The 18859-nt window shown below is 42.6% G+C and overlaps 1 protein-coding gene across 2 annotated transcripts; it reads right to left on the bottom strand.

The window, feature by feature from the left end:
* Positions 1-1270: 1270 nt before the first annotated feature.
* LOC146567727 (uncharacterized) lies at positions 1271-16084 on the bottom strand. Of its 2 annotated transcripts, none has more exons than XM_085287733.1 (4): positions 15339-16084; positions 4704-4779; positions 3227-4493; positions 1271-1681 (listed from the first exon to the last, which is right to left on the bottom strand). In XM_085287733.1, exons 2-3 carry the CDS (start codon positions 4719-4721, stop codon positions 3228-3230), a joined length of 1284 nt encoding a protein of 427 aa, XP_085143859.1. In that variant the 5' UTR covers positions 4722-4779; positions 15339-16084; the 3' UTR covers positions 1271-1681; position 3227. The 2 variants fall into 2 exon arrangements, with proteins under 2 accessions (XP_085143859.1, XP_085143860.1); XM_085287734.1 differs by having other exon boundaries at positions 1271-1678.
* Positions 16085-18859: the final 2775 nt, after the last annotated feature.

Here is an 18859-nt window from a genome sequence, read left to right as displayed (position 1 = left end):
CTGCCCTGCCCGTCGGGCTATTGTAAGAAGGAAAAATATATGTCAATGCTTTTGCATTCTTTCAGAAATGTAGCTGGGTAATTATGTCATTGGCATCGGTGAGCCACTGTCAATATGTGACATATTGAAATCGCGTTTGAATTTGCGCTTGTTTTTTTGCTTTCACTTTGCAATCGTGCGAACTGTGTATAGAGAGCGACAGCACTGATCTGTGAGTGATGATAATTTGTGCACCAATTCCTCTGACATCGTCTTATTAATCGTTAGCTTACTACGCAAACATGACAAGTGAAATCTCCCGCAGCTTAAACATGTGAGAGGTTGATCGCGCAGAGAATCGCTGAGCTTATGTGAGTGCGTGTAAAAGCAGCAGGATTTATATTTGACTACGATGACCTGGATGACTGAGAACCTTCACAGACAGATATATATTTTAGTTCTGCTGAGCCAAATAAGACAGGTCAGGGTGAAGAAGTGACAGCCAAAGAAAAGCTTACCACAAAACGGAGAAGTTATGACAAATCAGACTATAAGGCAAAAAGAAAGTGCAGCTTTATGGTTTCATGGACAAAATAATTTCTGTGTCTGCAATATGACGAGCTAAATAACCAGGGCTGCACATAAGTGGTCCGCAGGTGCGCATTCGCTGTCAAAATAAAAAACACGCACAAGGGTTAGGGTTAAATTTAAAAACTGTACTTTTGAGTTAAAATATATATTTATAATTTTAATAAATGACAAATTAAAAATGCATGAACATTTTTTTTGTATCGAAAAAATATCGAACCGTGACACCAAAGTATCGAACCGAACCGTGAATTTTGTGTATCGTTGCACCCCTAATATATATATATAAATCACTAAATGAACTTTATTTAATCACTATATTCCTAACATGCACAGACAGTGAGTGACTTCTCTCTGCATGTCTTATTTTCACCTTTGACCTTCACTGCGATGTCTGGGAGCCCGTCCCCTTCTCTCTGCCTCTCACACATCCAGTAGCAGGCCATGTTTGTGCCTTCATGAGCTGTACCATCCAGTGTTTTGCTTTATTAAGTCTTTAATATCAATTTTTTTGTCAGTCTCGTATTTACATTTTTCTTTATATCCGGGAGATCTCTCAACCTTGCCAAATCCCATTACACACAATGTACATATGTTTGCACTTCACATCTCCTTTAGCCCATTTTTAGAGACTCAAGTTCATTTATCAACACTTAACTGTTGGAATATTTCCTAAAAATAAACTGAACGTTGAAACCAAATATTTCCTTGGATTTATTGAAATGAATATTTGCAAAGCAATCAAAACAGCACAATCTTCACACCAGCATTGACAAAAATATCACCTCTTTTATACTCCTTGTATAAATTGTATCCTACCTACACCCGTTTTCACACCTTCTCTTGTGTGATTAGGTAGAGGATCATTAGGAGGTCCCTCTAAGGGGGACGCTCCCACAGAGCTTAAATCTGGAACTCTCCACCATTTGACCTTAGACCTGAAGAAGATTGTCGGTTGAGAGGTGAAATAATCTTCAAGCAATTTAAAGAAGTCCAGATTTTTAGGGTCTGTTGCAGAGTGAAAGTTTTTCCACAAAAGGTCACAGTGAAACTCTTTCCCACCACCACAGTGATGACAGGGTTGAGAACTGGATCCATCTGTGTCGGTCTGCTTCTAAACAAAGACACAAAGACAGTGTAAGTCAGGGAATTCCTTCAACATTTTAATTCTGAAAGTGGCCTGAAATAAAAAGTAAGCTGATTCTGAGGGGGTCAGGTGGGATACACTGGTTGGTTTTAGTTAGATGACCCTCCCGTTGTTCATTTAGTAAATACAAGTAAAATGGATTGATTCTTATAAAGCACTTTTTTACTCTGCCTGAGCACTCAAGGTGCTTTTTACAACACGGTAAAGCACTTTGCATGCTAGAGTAAAGTGACCTGGTACTGAGACTCAATAAATGTCTTTGTTGTAGAGCAACCTTTCTACCAGTGGTAGGCAACCTTTCTGATGATGAGTGCCATCTAAAATTTCCTCAAAAGTCAATTTACCATATCAACAATTGCATTAACAATAAATTTAATAATGCTGCATATCAACAGTTACATAACTGCTAAGTGCTACATAACTTTGCACTTTTGCTGTAACGAGACAAATTTCCCACCTGTGGGACTAATAAAGGTCATCTTATCTTACACACTATATAGAACAACTTCATAGAAATAGATTTGCTATATTTCAAAAAAAAATTTTTTTATCCATAACAAGAACACCATAACAGCAAAGGAACTATACAAACAGAAAATGCAGATGCTATTAATGGTCGCCTCACAACAATGGTAAATGGCCTGTATAGCGCTTTACTTAATCCCTATGGACCTTGACACTGCATTCAGTCATCCACCCATTCACACACTGGTGATGGCAGCTACATTGTAGCCACAGCTGCCTTGGGCGCGCTGACAGAGGCGAGGCTGCTGGACACTAGCGCCACCGGGCCCTCTGGCCAACACCAGTAGGCAACGGGTGAAGTGTTTTGCCCAAGGACACAATGACCGAGACTGTCGGAGCCGGGGCTCGAACCGGCAACCTTCCGATTACAAGAAGAACTGCCAACTCTTGAGCCACATTCGCCCCAAAAACAATGATAAGAAAAAATAAACTGGGCTAATATGACTTATCTTTATACAAGGATTTGCAGATTAATGTGATCCCTGCCGCTGCTTTGTATTTGAAAGTTGTGTTATCTGGGGATCATATTTTGTAACTCGTTGAGGTGTCCCGTTATATCAGCGAGAAAGAAACATTGTCAACCCATCTTGATGCATGCTCAATCATCCAGGTAAGTAAACCTCCAAAAATTGATTCTGTTCATCTGGACATATAATTTTGTGGGAGAAACGTTTCGTCACTCATCCAAGTGACTCCTTCAGTCTCAGCTGACTGCAAGTTTCCCCCAATCTTATAAACAGTACATTTGCATAATGGTCAGTGGTTGTTGATCAATGGTCATGAGAATCTGCATAATTAAGCTTAAGGAACTGAACTCCCAGCACATTGTTCCTTCAGTGGGCTGGTTTCAGTCATTATCTAAATGCACTGTTTCCAAAATTCCAAAATTGAGTCCAGTAGAATTACTAACATTCGAACACAATTTAATGAGCACAGTTGAACGAAACAGTCAGTCTTAAACAAGAAGATAATAATATACATACATACCTCACAGTAACTGCACTTGCAGTTTCTTTCTGGTGTGGCTCTGTTGGTGGATTTTAAGGTAACGTGGCGCTTTAAAAGTCTTCTCACACAGGTCACATTTATAAGGTCTCCCCACAGTGTGGGTAAACATGTGGCGTTCTAAGTCTTTATATCTCACAAACAGTTTCCCACACTGATCACAGCAGTAAACGTCATTTCCAGTATGAATGCGGAGGTGAATATTTAGGCTGCCTAGCAAGTGGAAGGTTTTTCCACATATGTGGCAGCTGTACGCCTTAAATCCAGAGTGGATAACTTGATGACGCTGTAAGAGGCCACTGTGAGTAAAAGCTTTACCACACTGATCACAGCTGTATGCTTTAACTCCACTGTGGCTGAGTTGGTGTCTTTTTAAGCTTCCAGCCTCGGTAAAAGATTTTCCACACAAGTCACAGGTGTAAGGTTTAATTCCACTGTGGATGAGTTGGTGTGTTTGTAAGTTTCTAGGCTGGGTAAAAGACTTTCCACATAAGTCACAGGTGTAAGGTTTAATTCCACTGTGGATGAGTTGGTGTCTTTTTAAGCTTTCAGCGTGGGTATAAGATTTTCCACACAAGTCACAGGTGTACGGTTTAACTCCACTGTGGATGAGTTGGTGTCTTTTTAAGCTTTCAGCGTGGATATAAGATTTTCCACACAAGTCACAGGTGTACGGTTTAACTCCACTGTGGACGAGCTGGTGTGTTTGTAAGCTTCCAGCGTGGGCAAAAGATTTTCCACACAAGTCACAGGTGTACGGTTTAATTCCACTGTGGATGAGTTGGTGTCTTTTTAAGTTAACAGCCAAAGTAAAACTTTTTCCACACAAGTCACAGGTGTATGCTTTAACTCCATTGTGGATGAGTCGGTGTGTTTTTAAGCTTTCAGCGTGGGTAAACGATTTTCCACACAAGTCACAGGTGTACGCTTTAACTCCACTGTGGATGAGATGGTGTCTTTTTAAGTTAGCAGCAAAAGTAAAAGATTTTCCACATAAGTCACAGGTGTACGCTTTAACTCCACTGTGGATGAGTTGGTGTGTTTTTAAGCTTCCAGCCCGGTTGAAAGATTTTCCACACAAGTCACAGCTGTACGCTTTAACTCCACTGTGGATGACTTTGTGTCTTTTTAAGCTCCCAGCCAGGGTAAAATCCTTCCCACACTCATCACAGCTGTATGTTTTCTCTCCCTTTCTTCTGTGAGGTTTGTCGGCCTCCTGAGAGCGCTGACTTCTCGCTCCATGTTGGTCCTGCAGTGACAGAGATACAAACAGAGGCAGTGAGTGAAATGCAGTCGTGGAACAAACTGAAACTGACTCCATTAGTGGAATCAAAGATCTCAACAAACACGTCGTAGGTGTGTTACCACCACCTTCTGCTGATATTATCACATTACAATGATGTGCTACAATGAGAGTTGTAACCTGCACACAGGTTCAATAACAGATATTCTTGCTCACCTTTTGGGTTGAAGTCATTGTTTCCTCTGTAGTGGCTGAGCTGAGTCTAAATGGCTCGTCTCCTCCTGATGATCAGCTGGAACAAAAATATATTTATATGTATTTCATCCTTGATCAAAAGAAGCTGAGATGGAAAGCTCAAATCCACTCAAACTAAATGTCTTCAGTCAGTGTGTCAGCCTCCAGTTAACAACAGTGGTGAGAAACTGCAGTAATGAACCTCCACTGAGTAACTGCAGTTTGGTGCTTCATTTGAACCTCATAGATTTTATTAAACAAAATGGATAAAAAACACACAGTACAAAACAGAAGGTGAGCTGATAGTAAGAGTATCATCATCTCAAACTACATCAAGATTCTTAGAGCATGTCATGGTTCACTTGATCCCTGCAAACAGGCACAAACTGAAACTGTCTAAAGCTTTTGTGAAAACACTGAAGCAGTGGACTGATGAGGCTGTGGAGAATCTGCAGGTGTGTCTGGACTGCACCGACTGGCAGGTTTTCAGAATTGTTATCAACAGTTTGGATTATTATAGAGATGCTGTGACATCCTGTGACATCAGCTTCTGTGAGGAAGCTGCACAGCATCACACACCAGGGTGAGTTAGAATAATGGCCAGCCCTGGTTCTCTAATATATTCATTGGGCTATAAAGCTGAAGACATGATCACTTCAATGAACCTGACCGAAAAGGAGGTGAGTGAGTACCACACTCTCAAAAACAAACTTAAGGCACACTTTGTAGTCAGAAGAAACATTATCTTTTAAACGTGAAAAGTTCAACCGAAGGCAGCAAGAAGTGGGAGAGACGGCAGATCGGTTTATTACATCCCTATATGCCTTGGCGTAGCATTGTGACTACAGGGCGCTGTACAGTGAAATGATAATTGACAGACTCGCTGTCGGAATGAGAGACAAGAGGCTCTCGGAGGAACTGCAAGTGGATGCAAAGCTCATGTTAGAAAAAGCAGTGATAGGGATTCCCCAAAGTGAGCTTGTTAAGAAGCACCAGCATCTTCTTAAAAACAACTTCAAGCAGGAGAATCCTTGCAACGTGGACATCATTAGCAAAGATAAAACATTTCAAACCAGAACAGACTGTGCCACAAAACACAGAGAGGAACATGAAACATGACACAAGGCAATGCAATCGATGTGGAAAGACAACACCTCACAGCAAAAAGAAGAAGAAGAAGAAGAAGAAGAAAGTGTACTTTATTGGTCCCCGTGGGGAAAATCCCTCTCTGCATTTAACCCATTCACTCAGTGAAGCAGTGCCCAGCCAAAGAGGTAGTCTGCAATCAGTGTAAAAAGAAAGGTCACTATGCAAGAGTGTGCAGGTCGGGGGCACTGGGAGAAATATGGGCAGCAGGTGGTGACATTGAAGAGAGGGAAGTAGCACAGTAGCATCTGATAGAACTGAGGATGCATGGATGACTAAAAAAAAAGTTAACAATATAGACCTGTTGGCTCAAAATTGACAAAAGAGCGGATGTAACAGTCTTGCCTGAAAGAAAAAAGCAGTTACAAAAGAAAGCAGTTAGCAGTTACAGAGAAATTTACAGCTAACCTGAGTACTCCGGGCAACACTACAATACTGTGTATGTAGTAGCAGACCTGACACAAGGGTTACTTAGCTGCCCAACAAGTGTAGAGCTTGGGTTAGTGGACAGAATAGAAGCAGCGTCACTCCCTTCAGCAGAGGCGGTAAAGCAGCAGTTTCTGAAGCTACTTAGCTGTTTAGGACAAATGGAGGGGGAATACAAAATTGAGCTTAAAGCAGATGCTAAGCCATTTATCTGTTGACCCCAAAAAGGGTCCCACTTCCCTACTGCCTAAAATCAAAAAGGAGCTAGCTTGTATAGAAGAGTTAGGGGTAATCTCCAGAGTGTAGCGGTCTACTGGACTGCTGTGCAGGAATCTTTCCAGTACCCAAACCAAACAGAGAAGAAGTGTGTGTATTGACTTGACCAAACGTAACAATTCTGTGAAAAGAGAAAGACACATGTTGCAATCAGTATAGCACACCGTAGGACAGCTAGAAGGCGCAAAGTTCTTCTCAAAACTCGATGCTAACTCAGAATTGTGGAAAATACCTTTTTCCAAGCAGTCAGCTCTTTTCACAACCTTCATCACGCCATTTGGAAGGTATTGTTTCAATAGACTCTGTTTCAGCATATCTTCAGCTCCTGAGCATTTTCAAAAATGAATGTCTCAAGTCTTGGAGGGGCTGGACGAAGTTGTCTGCCAAATGGATGACATTTTGGACACACAGGCCCAGCACGACAAGAGACTAGTCGCAGTCCTTGTGTGGTTCACAAAAGCAGGTGTGACATTGAAAAGTGAGAAATGCGACTTTGCAAAAACCTTGATCAAGTTGCTTGGACAGATCATTGACAGTACAAGCGTCAAAGCAGACCCAGAAAAAGTGAACATGGTCAGCAACATGGAGGCTGATGTAAGTGGAGCGAGACAATTTCTGAGAATGGTTAATCATCAAGGCAATGTTTCCCCACCAAGCAGAAAAAACACAGCTATTGAGAGAACTACGCCGTAGCAAAAAAGTACTGTTGGAGTGAGGCTCAACAAACAGTGTTTGACAGCATTAAGTCAGTACTGAGTACCTGGCAGTCTACAGTCCCAAAGCACAAACAACAGTATCAGCCTTAAGCATCCTCCTATGGACTGGGAGCAGTGCTACTTCAGAAACAAGAGGAAGACTCAACCAAGGTAGTGACCTTCACTTCAAAAGCATCAACCCCCACACAACAAAGATATACTCAAATAGAGAAGGAGGCATTAGCCGTTAGGGCTGCCAGGATTTGTCAACTAGTCACGATTACTTCGACTATTAAATTTGCTGACAACTAATTTAATAGTTGACGCATCCTTTGAAGCTTTGTAAGATCCTGAAAGACACAGGAATACGTAGGATTCAAGAGTGTACTAACGGACTGAAACAGAAGATGGCAGCACTGCATCTACAAGAATCCCAGTTGCCGTTAAACGCCAAAGAAGAAGAAGCAGTTTCCAGTATCGTAGGTGATAACAAAGGCTGTCCAAACTAGAAGACTTCTCCAAATGCAGTCGACAAATGCGTGCTTCATTTCACTAGATTTGAAGGATGGGTCAGGTGTATTCTTCGTGACCAACCTATCCCAGAATTCATAGCGTGGCTCAGCCAATTCCAGTTTTCAACTATGGTGGCAGCTACTTAGTTTTAATTGTGTGAATGCCACACGGCATTCACACAATTAAAACAGCAGAAGTGCAAATGCCGTGAGGCATTCACACGATTGTGTTCCTGTTTCTCTTTATTCTTTATTGTGTGAATGCAGCAGCTTTCAGGAAAAAAATCAGCTTCTACGCAGTGTTTTTTCAGCGGTTTCTCCTTCTTCTGCTGTTTTCAGATTCCATTACACGGCATTCACACTGGATTTTCGCAGGAAATGCAACTTTTCTAGTTCTACCTTATTCTAGTTGCTCAGACATTTGCTGGTTAACTACTCCCTCAGTTTTCATCTGATTTTCACCATTCACACTTTAAACTGTTCTGCTCCTTCTGCTAATGCCTGCTATATCTTCTGGTGCACATAACTTTTATACTTTGAGATATTAAGCTTTTTATGCAATTTTTTGGCCCACTTTGCTGAATTAGACCACATTATCAGTGTGATCACCAGTTTTGCTTGCACAAGTATTTGGCCCCTTGAACTTTTACCCATTTTGTCCCATTACAGCCACAAACATGAATCAATTTTATTGGAATTCCACGTGAAAGGCCAATACAAAGTGGTGTACATGTGAGAAGTGGAACAAAAATCATACATGATTCCAAACATTTTTTTTTTTTTTTTTTTTTACAAATAAATAACTGCAAAGTGGGGTGTGCGTAATTATTCAGCCCCCTGAGTCAATACTTTGTAGAACCACCTTTTGCTGCAATTACAGCTGCCAGTCTTTTAGGGTCTGTCTCTACCAGCTTTGCACATCTAGAGACAGAAATCCTTGCCCATTCTTCTTTGCAAAACAGCTCCAGCTCAGTCAGATTAGATGGACAGTGTTTGTGAACAGCTGTTTTCAGATCTTGCCACAGATTGTCGATTGGATTTAGATCTGGACTTTGACTGGGCCATCCTAACACATGGATAGGTTTTGTTTTAAACCATTCCATTGTTGCCCTGGCTTTATGTATAGGGTGGGTGCCCTGCTGGAAGGTGAACCTCCGCCCCAGTCTCAAGTCTTTTGCAGACTCCAAGAGGTTTTCTTTCAAGATTGCTCTGTATTTGGCTCCATCCATTTCCCCATCAACTCTGACCAGCTTCCCTGTCCTTGCTAAAGAGAAGCACCCCCAGAGCATGATGCTGCCTCACCATATTTGACAGTGGGGATGGTGTGTTGAGAGTGATGTGCAGTGTTAGTTTTCAGCCACACAGTGTTTTGCATTTTGGCCTAATCTTTTTGTATAACTGGAAAATGCCAAGTATGGACAGTTTTTGTGAGATACCAAATCTCCTTTTCAAAACACTGAAAATTACCTCCATTATATTTTCCCACCAATTCCGAAGTCCCGAACAGCTCCATAAGATATGTAAAATCGAAACATTTTGACCATCACATCTCCAACATTCGTCCGTAGAGGCCAGGTTCCATTTATACAATTGTTGCGGTGTTCGATGCCACCAATGGATTATTTTAAGTTGAATAAATCTACTGCCTGTTTCTTTATAACTAGTATTAACATTTTGAAAACATGAATCCCATTCAACTGAAGATATGGCCAATGCCATGTCCTGGGCCCAGTAGCCCTTAACTTTAAGGAGAGGGTCAGCCGACCGTTCTTGCGATAAATGATAAATCTTAGAGGTAATGGTCTTGAGAGCAGGACTTCCACAGGGCTGCCCACAGGACAGGTTCCCAACCACTTTGATAATGAACTATGTATTTGGACATATCTCCAGAATTGATTACGCTGCAACTTATATAATTCCACAATTTTATCAAAGCTTAAAAAACATTTAGTCCCACAATCAAATAAATCTGATACATTAAGGATGCCTGCCTTACACCACTGTAACCAGTCAACCGATGTCCCTCCAATTAAAATTATTTTATTTCCCCATAAGGATGCCGAAGGAGATTTAATAAAGTCCCAGCGACCCACCCTATGTAATTTACACCACAATGTCTTTGCATTTGCAATTATAGGATGGGTACGTTTATGACTGGTATCAAACAGCTCCCTCCAAGGAGAAATACCGCCATTAACTTCCGTCTCCATATGGGACCAGATGGGTTTAACTGGTGCAGTAGGTAACCATGCTCTAAGTTGTTTCACATTCTTCACCCAATAATACCATTGGAAATTAGGCAATGAAAAACCTCCTTGTTTTGTACTCGCTTGAAGTTTCCTAATACTTAAACGATGTGGTGAGCTACCCCAAAGAAACTGCCGAATCAAAAAATCTAGATCTTTGAAATACTTATCTGGAATGTGTAATGGAATATTGGATAAAATATAAAAGCTCATGGGTGCAGTCATCTTAATACAACTCATTTTACCACATATTGTGAGACGTATTCCGGACCATCTACCAAATTCCATTTTTATTCTTTCAAACATTGGCTCCATATTTGCTCAGACCATCTTAGTGTAATCTGAGGTCATTTGTATCCCCAAATACCTCAAACCATTCACAGACCACCCAAACTCCCACTGTTTAAATAAAGTATGAGGGCAGTGTCCTGACATAGGCATTGCCTCTGATTTATCCCAGTTGACGCAATACCCTGAAAGCAGCGTAAAGCTTTCTATACATTCTGATAGGGCTGGAATTGACTTCCCAGACTGGGTCATAAGTAACAACATATCATCTGCATATCATAGAAGCTTATGTTGACTATTAACCATCGAAATTCCAAATACGTCCGCACCTACACGGGTATTTTTGAAAACGCAGCTGTTTCGTCCACACGTAAACGGCGTTTCGAATCACCGAAAACAGATTTTTTTAAAAACACTTTTTTTTCTGTTTACGTGTGGACAAGGAATACAGAGGTCAAAGGTATGTGCCTTTTTTTCACGTTACGCTGTGCGCCACGTTATTGTTTACAGGAGATGAATTGCAGAATGGCAGGTAGTCAGATTAACAGTATTTTGTCTCTATCTTCAGGTTTTACATTGGGTTTTTTTGGTTTTTTCCCCCCCTTTTCATACCGCTCTCCCCCTGCAATGGCTCTGTGACCCCCTAGGGGCGGGCCCCACACTTTGGGAAGGTCTGTCTTAAACAAATAATCCTACTCAACACAATCAAAAGCTTTAGCAGCATCCAGCGATAGGGCCACTTTTGGATATACTGAATCATATATATAATTTTTTCGCCATTACTACTTTTAATCGACCCACGAAGACCCTTGACAAGATTTTTTGGTCAGAATTCAGCAAAGATATGGGGCTCAACCACTTGGGTCTAAAGGGTCTTTCCCAGTTTTAGGAATAAATGTTATAAGTCCAGAGTGCATTGACTGAGGTAATGAGCCTACTTTAAAAGCCTCATTAAAAACATCAAGCAACAGGGGACTTAACATATCCTCAAATGCTCTATAGAAATCCAATGGTAACCCATCTAATCCTGGAGCTTTATTACGTGGCATACTGTTAATTGCACGGGTAATCTCCTCCACTGTAATTGGAGCATCTATAATCTGCTGGTCAGTAGCAGAAAGCTGTGGCAGGTTTAAATCAGTAAAGAATGCTTCAAATTTCTGTTCATCTAAACTACCTCGTGTAGAATAAAGATTATTGTAAAAATGTTACCGTTTGGTAAATCGGTTTGGCTGAGATTAAAGTTACAGTTTTCACACAGCTGAATAAACGTCAAACAGAAAACTGGTTAAACAGAAGGGTAAGATGGTAGAATTTACTCCAGTGTCCTGCTATTTTTTAGACAGCAAGAAGCAGGAGGCTGAGGTTATTGAACTCCACAGAGGCAATCTGCAAATTTCATTAAAAGTTTAATAAACTGTCATCTTGTCTTTATTTTTGGTTAGCACATACTTTAAACACTATAAGCTAATGATAATTATATAAGAGCAGATGCATGCTGGTGCAAATAGCAGTTCATTTTCCATCCAATGGATGCATGACGTGATTATCGCAAAAATAATCTAGTCGACTATCAAAAGAATCATTTTTGGCAGCCCTATTAGCCATAACCTGGGCGTGCAAGTGATTTTCTCATCAGCATCAAGTTTCATGTTGTGACAGATCACAAGCCTTTAGAGCTACTTTTAGTCTCCAAGAACTTAGATGAACTACCGCCACGAGTACAAAGACTGAGAATGAGATTACCGTATTTTCACGACCATAAGGCGCACTTAAGTCTTAGATTTTCTTCAAAAAGTACGGCACGCCCTATAGCGCAGTGCGCCCTGTGTGTTGTAAGGAGGACGTAGTAGAGAACACCATGAGAACGCTAAAGGGTGAAGTGTGGGCGTTGATCGTATATACCGGACAATCGCACATACCTGTATAAAAGGACAGGTATGTGCATTATGTGGAACATCGTTGTTTTAACAACCCTGAAAATGGCAAAGAGACACGTTTATTAAGCACAGTTTAAACTGAAGGCCATCAGCTATGCGGAGGAACATGGAAATCGAGCAGCGGCGAGAGAATTTAAGATTAACGAATCGATGGTTCGCAAATGGAGGAAGCTAGAAAACGAGCTCCGGCAGGTCAAGAAAACGCAGCTGAGTTTCCGTGGACATAAGGCGAGGTGGCCCGAGTTGGAGGAAAGACTCGAGCGGTGGATCATCGAGCAAAGAGCGAGCGGGAGAAGCGTTTCGACGGTCACCATTCGGCTAAAAGCAGTTTCACTAGCTGAAGAGATGAACATTGAACATTTCCAAGGAGGTCCGTCCTGGTGCTTTCGTTTTATGAAACGGTGCCATTTTTCCATCCGGACCAGGACTACGGTAGCGCAGCAACTTCCAGCGGATTATAAGGAAAAGCTGGCCATCTTCCGCTCCTACTGCAGCAAACACGTCGGCGACAAAAACATCCAGCCCAGCCACATCACTAACATGGACGAGGTCCCGCTCACTTTTGACATCCCGGTGAGTCACACTGTGGAGAAGAAGGGGACCAGCACGGTAGCGATACGCACAACGGGGCACGAAAAGTCTTCTTTTACTGTTGTGCTTGGCTGCCATGCTAATGGACAGAAACTGCCGCCTATGGTGATTTTTAAGCGAAAGACTTTGCCTAAAGAGAAGTTTCCAGCAGGAATCATCATTAAGGCAAATGAAAAGGGCTGGATGGATGAGGAAATGATGAAAGACTGGCTGAGGGAGGTGTATGTAAGGAGACCAGGTGGTTTTTTCCACGCATCACCATCGCTCTTAATCTGTGACTCTATGCGTGCCCATCTCACAGCCGATGTGAAAAAACTAGTGAAACAAATGAACTGTGAGCTTGCTGTCATTCCGGGAGGCCTGACAAAGGAACTCCAGCCGCTGGACATCGGTGTGAACCGCCCGTTCAAAGTAAGGCTGCGAGCGGCCTGGGAGCGATGGATGACCGATGGAGACCACAGTTTCACCAAGAGTGGAAGGCAGCGCCGGGCGAGTTACGCCACAATTTGCCAATGGATTGTAGATGCTTGGGCTAACATGTCTGCTGGCACTGTTGTTCGAGCTTTCGCAAAAGCCGGCATCATTTCCGAGGAGCCGCACGGCACGGAAAGTGACTCTGACGGTGAAGAAAGTGAACCTGGCATGTTTGATGGAGATTTAGCACAGCTGTTCAATTCAGACACAGAGGATGAGGACTTCGATGGGTTTGATTGATGATAAAAATGTGAGTACCAAACTTTGTTTTGCTCCTGCTTTATTTTTAAATACGCACACTTGTATGCTTGTGTGTTGTTGATGATGACGATTACCGGTAATAGAAATGTGAGTAAGGTACCGAACTCAGGTTTGCTCCCGCTTTATTTTTAAATACGCATACGGTACTTGTATGCGCCCTATGATCCAGTGCGCCTTATGTGTGTGTTAAATACAGTAATGGCACACATAACTGAGACTGCGCCTTTTAGTACAGTGCGTCTTATGGTCATGAAAATACGGTAATGAGGTTCTCTTTCACCATCTCACATGTCATACACACAGCAACTGCAGACGTGCTGCCAGAGTGCCAGAAAGAGCGGTTTCTAACACGACATTAAGAGATGAAATGGACTTGTATGCACATCAGGCCTTCCTGAAATAGAGGACAGACAACAACAAATAAGACAGCAGCAACACAGAGATGAAACAATAAAACATGTCCAACTCTACTGCAAAATCTTTTTGACTGGAGTAACAGCCAGTATTTGGTTGTAGTGGACTATTTCTCAAGATACACAGAAATACCTGAGCTGTCTTCTAACACATCAGCAGCAATGATTGAACACTTAAAGTCCGTATTGGCACGCCACAGCATACCAACATAATTAAAGTCAGATAATGGCCCACAATTCTCCTCAGAACTCTTCCCAACGTTTGCTCTAGAGTGGGGCTTTGCCCACACCGCTTCCAGCCTGAGATTCCCTCAGAGAAACGGTGAGACTGAAAGAGAAATGAGAACAGTAAAAAGCCTTCTACAGAAAGCAGACCCATCTCTCACCATCATGGCATATTGCACCACACCACTTGCCAATGGACATAGCCCTGCAGAGATTCTAATGGGGAGGAAACTTCGTACCACAGCCCCTATACTTCCATCCTGCCTCAAACCAGGCAGGATAAACATCACTATGCTGAGAGACATAAAAAAGAAAAAAAGAGAGAGAGATAGAAACAGTGGAAATGGTTCAACAACAGAGAGCACAAGACCTCACTGGACTACAACCAGGAGATCAAGTTTGGATCTGGGACATGAAAGAAAACGGGACAATATAAAGCAGAGCGGAATTCTCCACGATATTATCTCATTGAGACAATCCCCCACCCACCCAAGTCTCATATACCACCAAGTAACCAAACTACGGAAAGAAGATATCCTAGAAGCCAAATCACAACAACAGTCGCCTTGAGGATTTGGTGTTATATAAAAAAAATATAAATATAACTGAATTGAATACTCAGAGGAGGGGTGTTATGGTAGGGACTAATTAAATGTTCATGCAGCACCGTCTGGTTTTTTTTGTTGTGGCCTGCCAATAAAGGGACTCACTATGTTAAGACAGAGCTGTCCTTGTCCCATTAATACTGCTGCTATTATAAACCCCAGATCTACAAAAACAACGTGTTCATCCACAGCACCTGGACAATAAAGTTATAGTGACCCTGATACTGCAGCAGATCGCTCTGGTTTCCTGTCATCACTTCAAATAGAAACGAGGCTGTAGAGGTTTGGTGCAGGCAGAAAAACAGCTGCAGGGACAATGAAAAGACTTTTCTGCTCCAACTTCTCCCAGCATGCTGAGCTAATGATTAGTTGGTGTTTTTCTCCAAACACTCTCTCACTCTTCTCTCAACGTGTTCACAATAAACTGTGAACAGACACCGAGGAGAGCAGCAGAAGACCTCATTCAGGAGCTAAACTCAACATGAACTGAACTCACAGTAAAGTTAGCTCGGTGCTTACCTTTAGATGAGCCCACAAACCGAGAGAAACTCCGCGATGAAGCTGCAACTCTTTCCAAACACAGGAAACAGATCAGGGAGCAGAGACCCACGTGGTTCACGCTGATCGCAGCTACGATCCAGGAGACAAGGGTGGGCAGATCGATGCAGATATCGATCAGGACGTTGGTAGTGGTTTATGATCGATACTTTAGTTTGTTTCTCTCCTCTAAGTTCACTACTTTACTCCCGTTTCATGACAAAGCAGCTCTCTCTGCTCGGCTCCTCTCGTGCACACACACTTTGCTCCGCCCTCTTCTCTTCTTCTTCTTCTTTGTGTTTAACGGCGGTTGGCAACCAACGTAAAGGAGCATTACCGCCTCCTACTGTTCCGGAGTATGGGTCAGACAGTGAGTTTACAATTTGTATCCAAAAAACAAAACAAAAAACAAAAACAAAAATTTCCCAATTCCCCGCTCCTTCAATCTATTCTGCAGAACTGACCTCTCCACATCATAACCCTTACTGCGGTGTAAGGGTATTACATGCTCTACTGTCTCCATCTCCTCCTGGCACACTCCACAAAGCCCCGTCTCATGTTCTCCTATCATCTGTAGTGTTTTATTTAATGCACAATGTCCCAGTCTAAGCCTGGTAATGACCACCTCATCTCTCCTATTACCCCTATACAACCTACTCACTGCCACCTCCCTCTTAAGATGATACAATTGCCTGCCCGTACTCCCTGAATCCCACCGCTTCTGCCACTCCTGAACAACCTGCCTCCAAACAATATCTTTCGCTTCAGATCCGCTGCTTGTAATTTCCATCTCAGTCCTATTTTTAGTCAACGCTCTTTTTGCCAACCTATCCACCTTTTCATTTCCACTGATCCCTACATGAGCTGGCACCCAAAGAAAGTGAATATTGCCACCACAACACCTTATTCTGCTTATAGTCTCCAGAATACTATACAGCATGCCCTGCCTTGTCTTCGAACAAAATGATTGTAGACTTGAAAGAACAGCTGCCGAGTCAGACCACACAACCACCTGCCTGATTTTTAAACACTCTACCCATTTCAATGCTACCAAAATTGCTACCATTTCAACCGAGTACACTGCCAGTCCATCCGAAGTGCGTCTGTTTATTTCAATATTTTTTGACGGAACTGCTATTCCAAACCCTGTACTTCCAGTATCTGGACTTTTAGCACCATCCGTGAACACATGAATACACTCAGGGTATTCATTCAAGCTTCCGCCCTCTTCTTACTGCTCTGCTGTGATTTATTGTTGTGCAGTCACGTGACTCAGCAGCACATTTTAACTACATGGGGTATGTTCCAAAAGTTCCTCCATTCTCCTTTTTTCCTAACTTCTTTTCATTGGCCTTGATGAAAACGTCATCGTAGGAAGAAGAATTGCTAAGGACTCAGGAAAAGCGAAGAGCGCTGCTGAGAATTGGAACAGCCTTACACCCGTCTCTCTGTAACAATGTTACGCCCGGAAGGACTCTTATGGAGGACTGCAAGAGACACACACATGGAATTAAACAATTCTGTCCTTCAGGTCCTTGAGGTGGTCGAATCGATGTCTATGGTCTTTTGTGTGTATTTTCTGATGTGTAGAACTGAAGAAGCTTCTCGGATGAGAGGTGAAACGTCTTCAAGCAGCTTAAAGAAGTCCAGACGCTTTTCTTTGCAAGCTCCTTTGACTACGATGACCTGGATGACTGAGAACCTTCACAGACATTTTCTGGTCTTCTTAGTTTCCATTTTAGTGTGGTTTCAGCTAACCAAGAATAAGAATTACGTTGTCTGGAAAATGCAATATTTAGAATTAATAAGCGGAGCTGGACACACCCACTACTTCACTCCATGCAGCCGGAAGCGGAAGTGAATCATTTGTAGTGATGCCGCCTCTTTTAATGACTTTACTCAGGGTTATCTGCAACCGCTGTAAATAGGCAGAAGGCTTTTCACCTGAGTTCTGGTTTGTGCTCAAGAATTTGGCAAAAAGCTCATCCCCATCATCAACAGTGCCATAGGATATGTCAAGATATGTCAAGTTTGCGGACGACACAACGGTGGTGGGTCTCATTAGCAACAGGGATGAGACCGACTACAGAAGTGAGGTGAGACGCCTGGCCACGTGGTGTGTTGACAACAATCTCTCTCTGAATGTGGAGAAGACGAAGGAGATTGTCGTGGACTTCAGGAGAATGCACACCCAACATGCTCCTCTGACCATTGACGGAGCGTCTGTGGAGAGAGTGAGCAGCACCAAGTTCTTGGGTGTGCACATCACAGAGGATCTCTCCTGGACGTACAACACCACAGCACTGGCCAAGAAATCACAGCAGCGTCTCTTCTTTCTCCGCAAACTAAGAAGAGCAGGAGCACCAGCCCCCATCATGTACACTTTCTACAGAGGCACCATCGAGAGCATCCTGTCGAGCTGCATCACTGTGTGGTTTGCAGCCTGCAATGCGTCCTGTCATAGAACCCTCCAACGCATAGTGAGAGCTGCAGAGAGGATCATTGGTGTCTCTCTCCCCTCCCTCCAGGACATTTACAGCACCCGTCTCACTAAAAAATCCCTTTGCATAGCGGCTGATCCCACGCACCCAATGCAAAGCTTCTTCAAGCTGCTGCCGTCGGGGAGGAGACTGCGGAGTCTCCAGGCCAGGACCAGCAGACTGAAGGACAGCTTCATCCATCAGGCTGTCAGGAAGCTTAACTCCCTCCCGATTCTGCCCCCTCTCCCCTCTCTCCTCCACGGTCTCACTGAACTCTGTCACACACACACACACACACACACACACACACACACACACACACACACACACACACACACACACACACACACACACACACACACACACACACTCTCTCTCTCTCTCTGACTCACTCACTGGCCTGCACCAGTTACCAGTCACTTTGTGGAGCATTGGACTGCCATTACCTCATAAGACTTTGTTGTTACACTATCTCTTACCGTATATTACTAAATCTCCATTTGCACTATTTGCTTATTTGCACTACTCTGCCTGGTTTACACTCAATGTCATTTACCCTTACTTGAATATTGTATATTGTATATTGCATAGCTTTCTTGTTATACGTAAAATTGTATTGTATTTATTAAAATTTTTACTCTTTAATTATTTTATTTGCATTTTTTAATCACTCTCTTATATTTAAATGTTCATTTGCTATTTCATCTAGGGTTTGAGAGTAACGAAATTTCTATTCTCTGTATGTCCTGTACATGTGGCAGAATTGACAAATAAAGTTGACTTGACTTGACTTGAAAAAGAAGTCTGATATAATCATGAAGCGTTAGGACCAAGGTGCTTTGCAATGTCAGCAGTTGGCGGAAGAAGGCTCTCAACTATTTTCGTTACCTTAAGTTTGTCAGATATGGTACGATCTGTGAGGGGGAATTCAACATTGTTGCGCCGCGTATCATAATCAGCTTCGAAAGTAGAGCAAGGGGTTTTCTCCGAGAAGGGCCTTTGCGTGACCTTGAGAAGGCATTT

This window comes from Mchenga conophoros, linkage group LG9 (assembly GCF_057382185.1).
Source record: "Mchenga conophoros isolate Kocher_MC1m ecotype Shallow Benthic linkage group LG9, M_conophoros_male_GT1.1, whole genome shotgun sequence".
Lineage (NCBI taxonomy): Eukaryota > Metazoa > Chordata > Actinopteri > Cichliformes > Cichlidae > Mchenga > Mchenga conophoros.
Note: the sequence above shows the minus strand (reverse complement) of the source record. Positions and strands in the feature narration are given on the sequence as shown.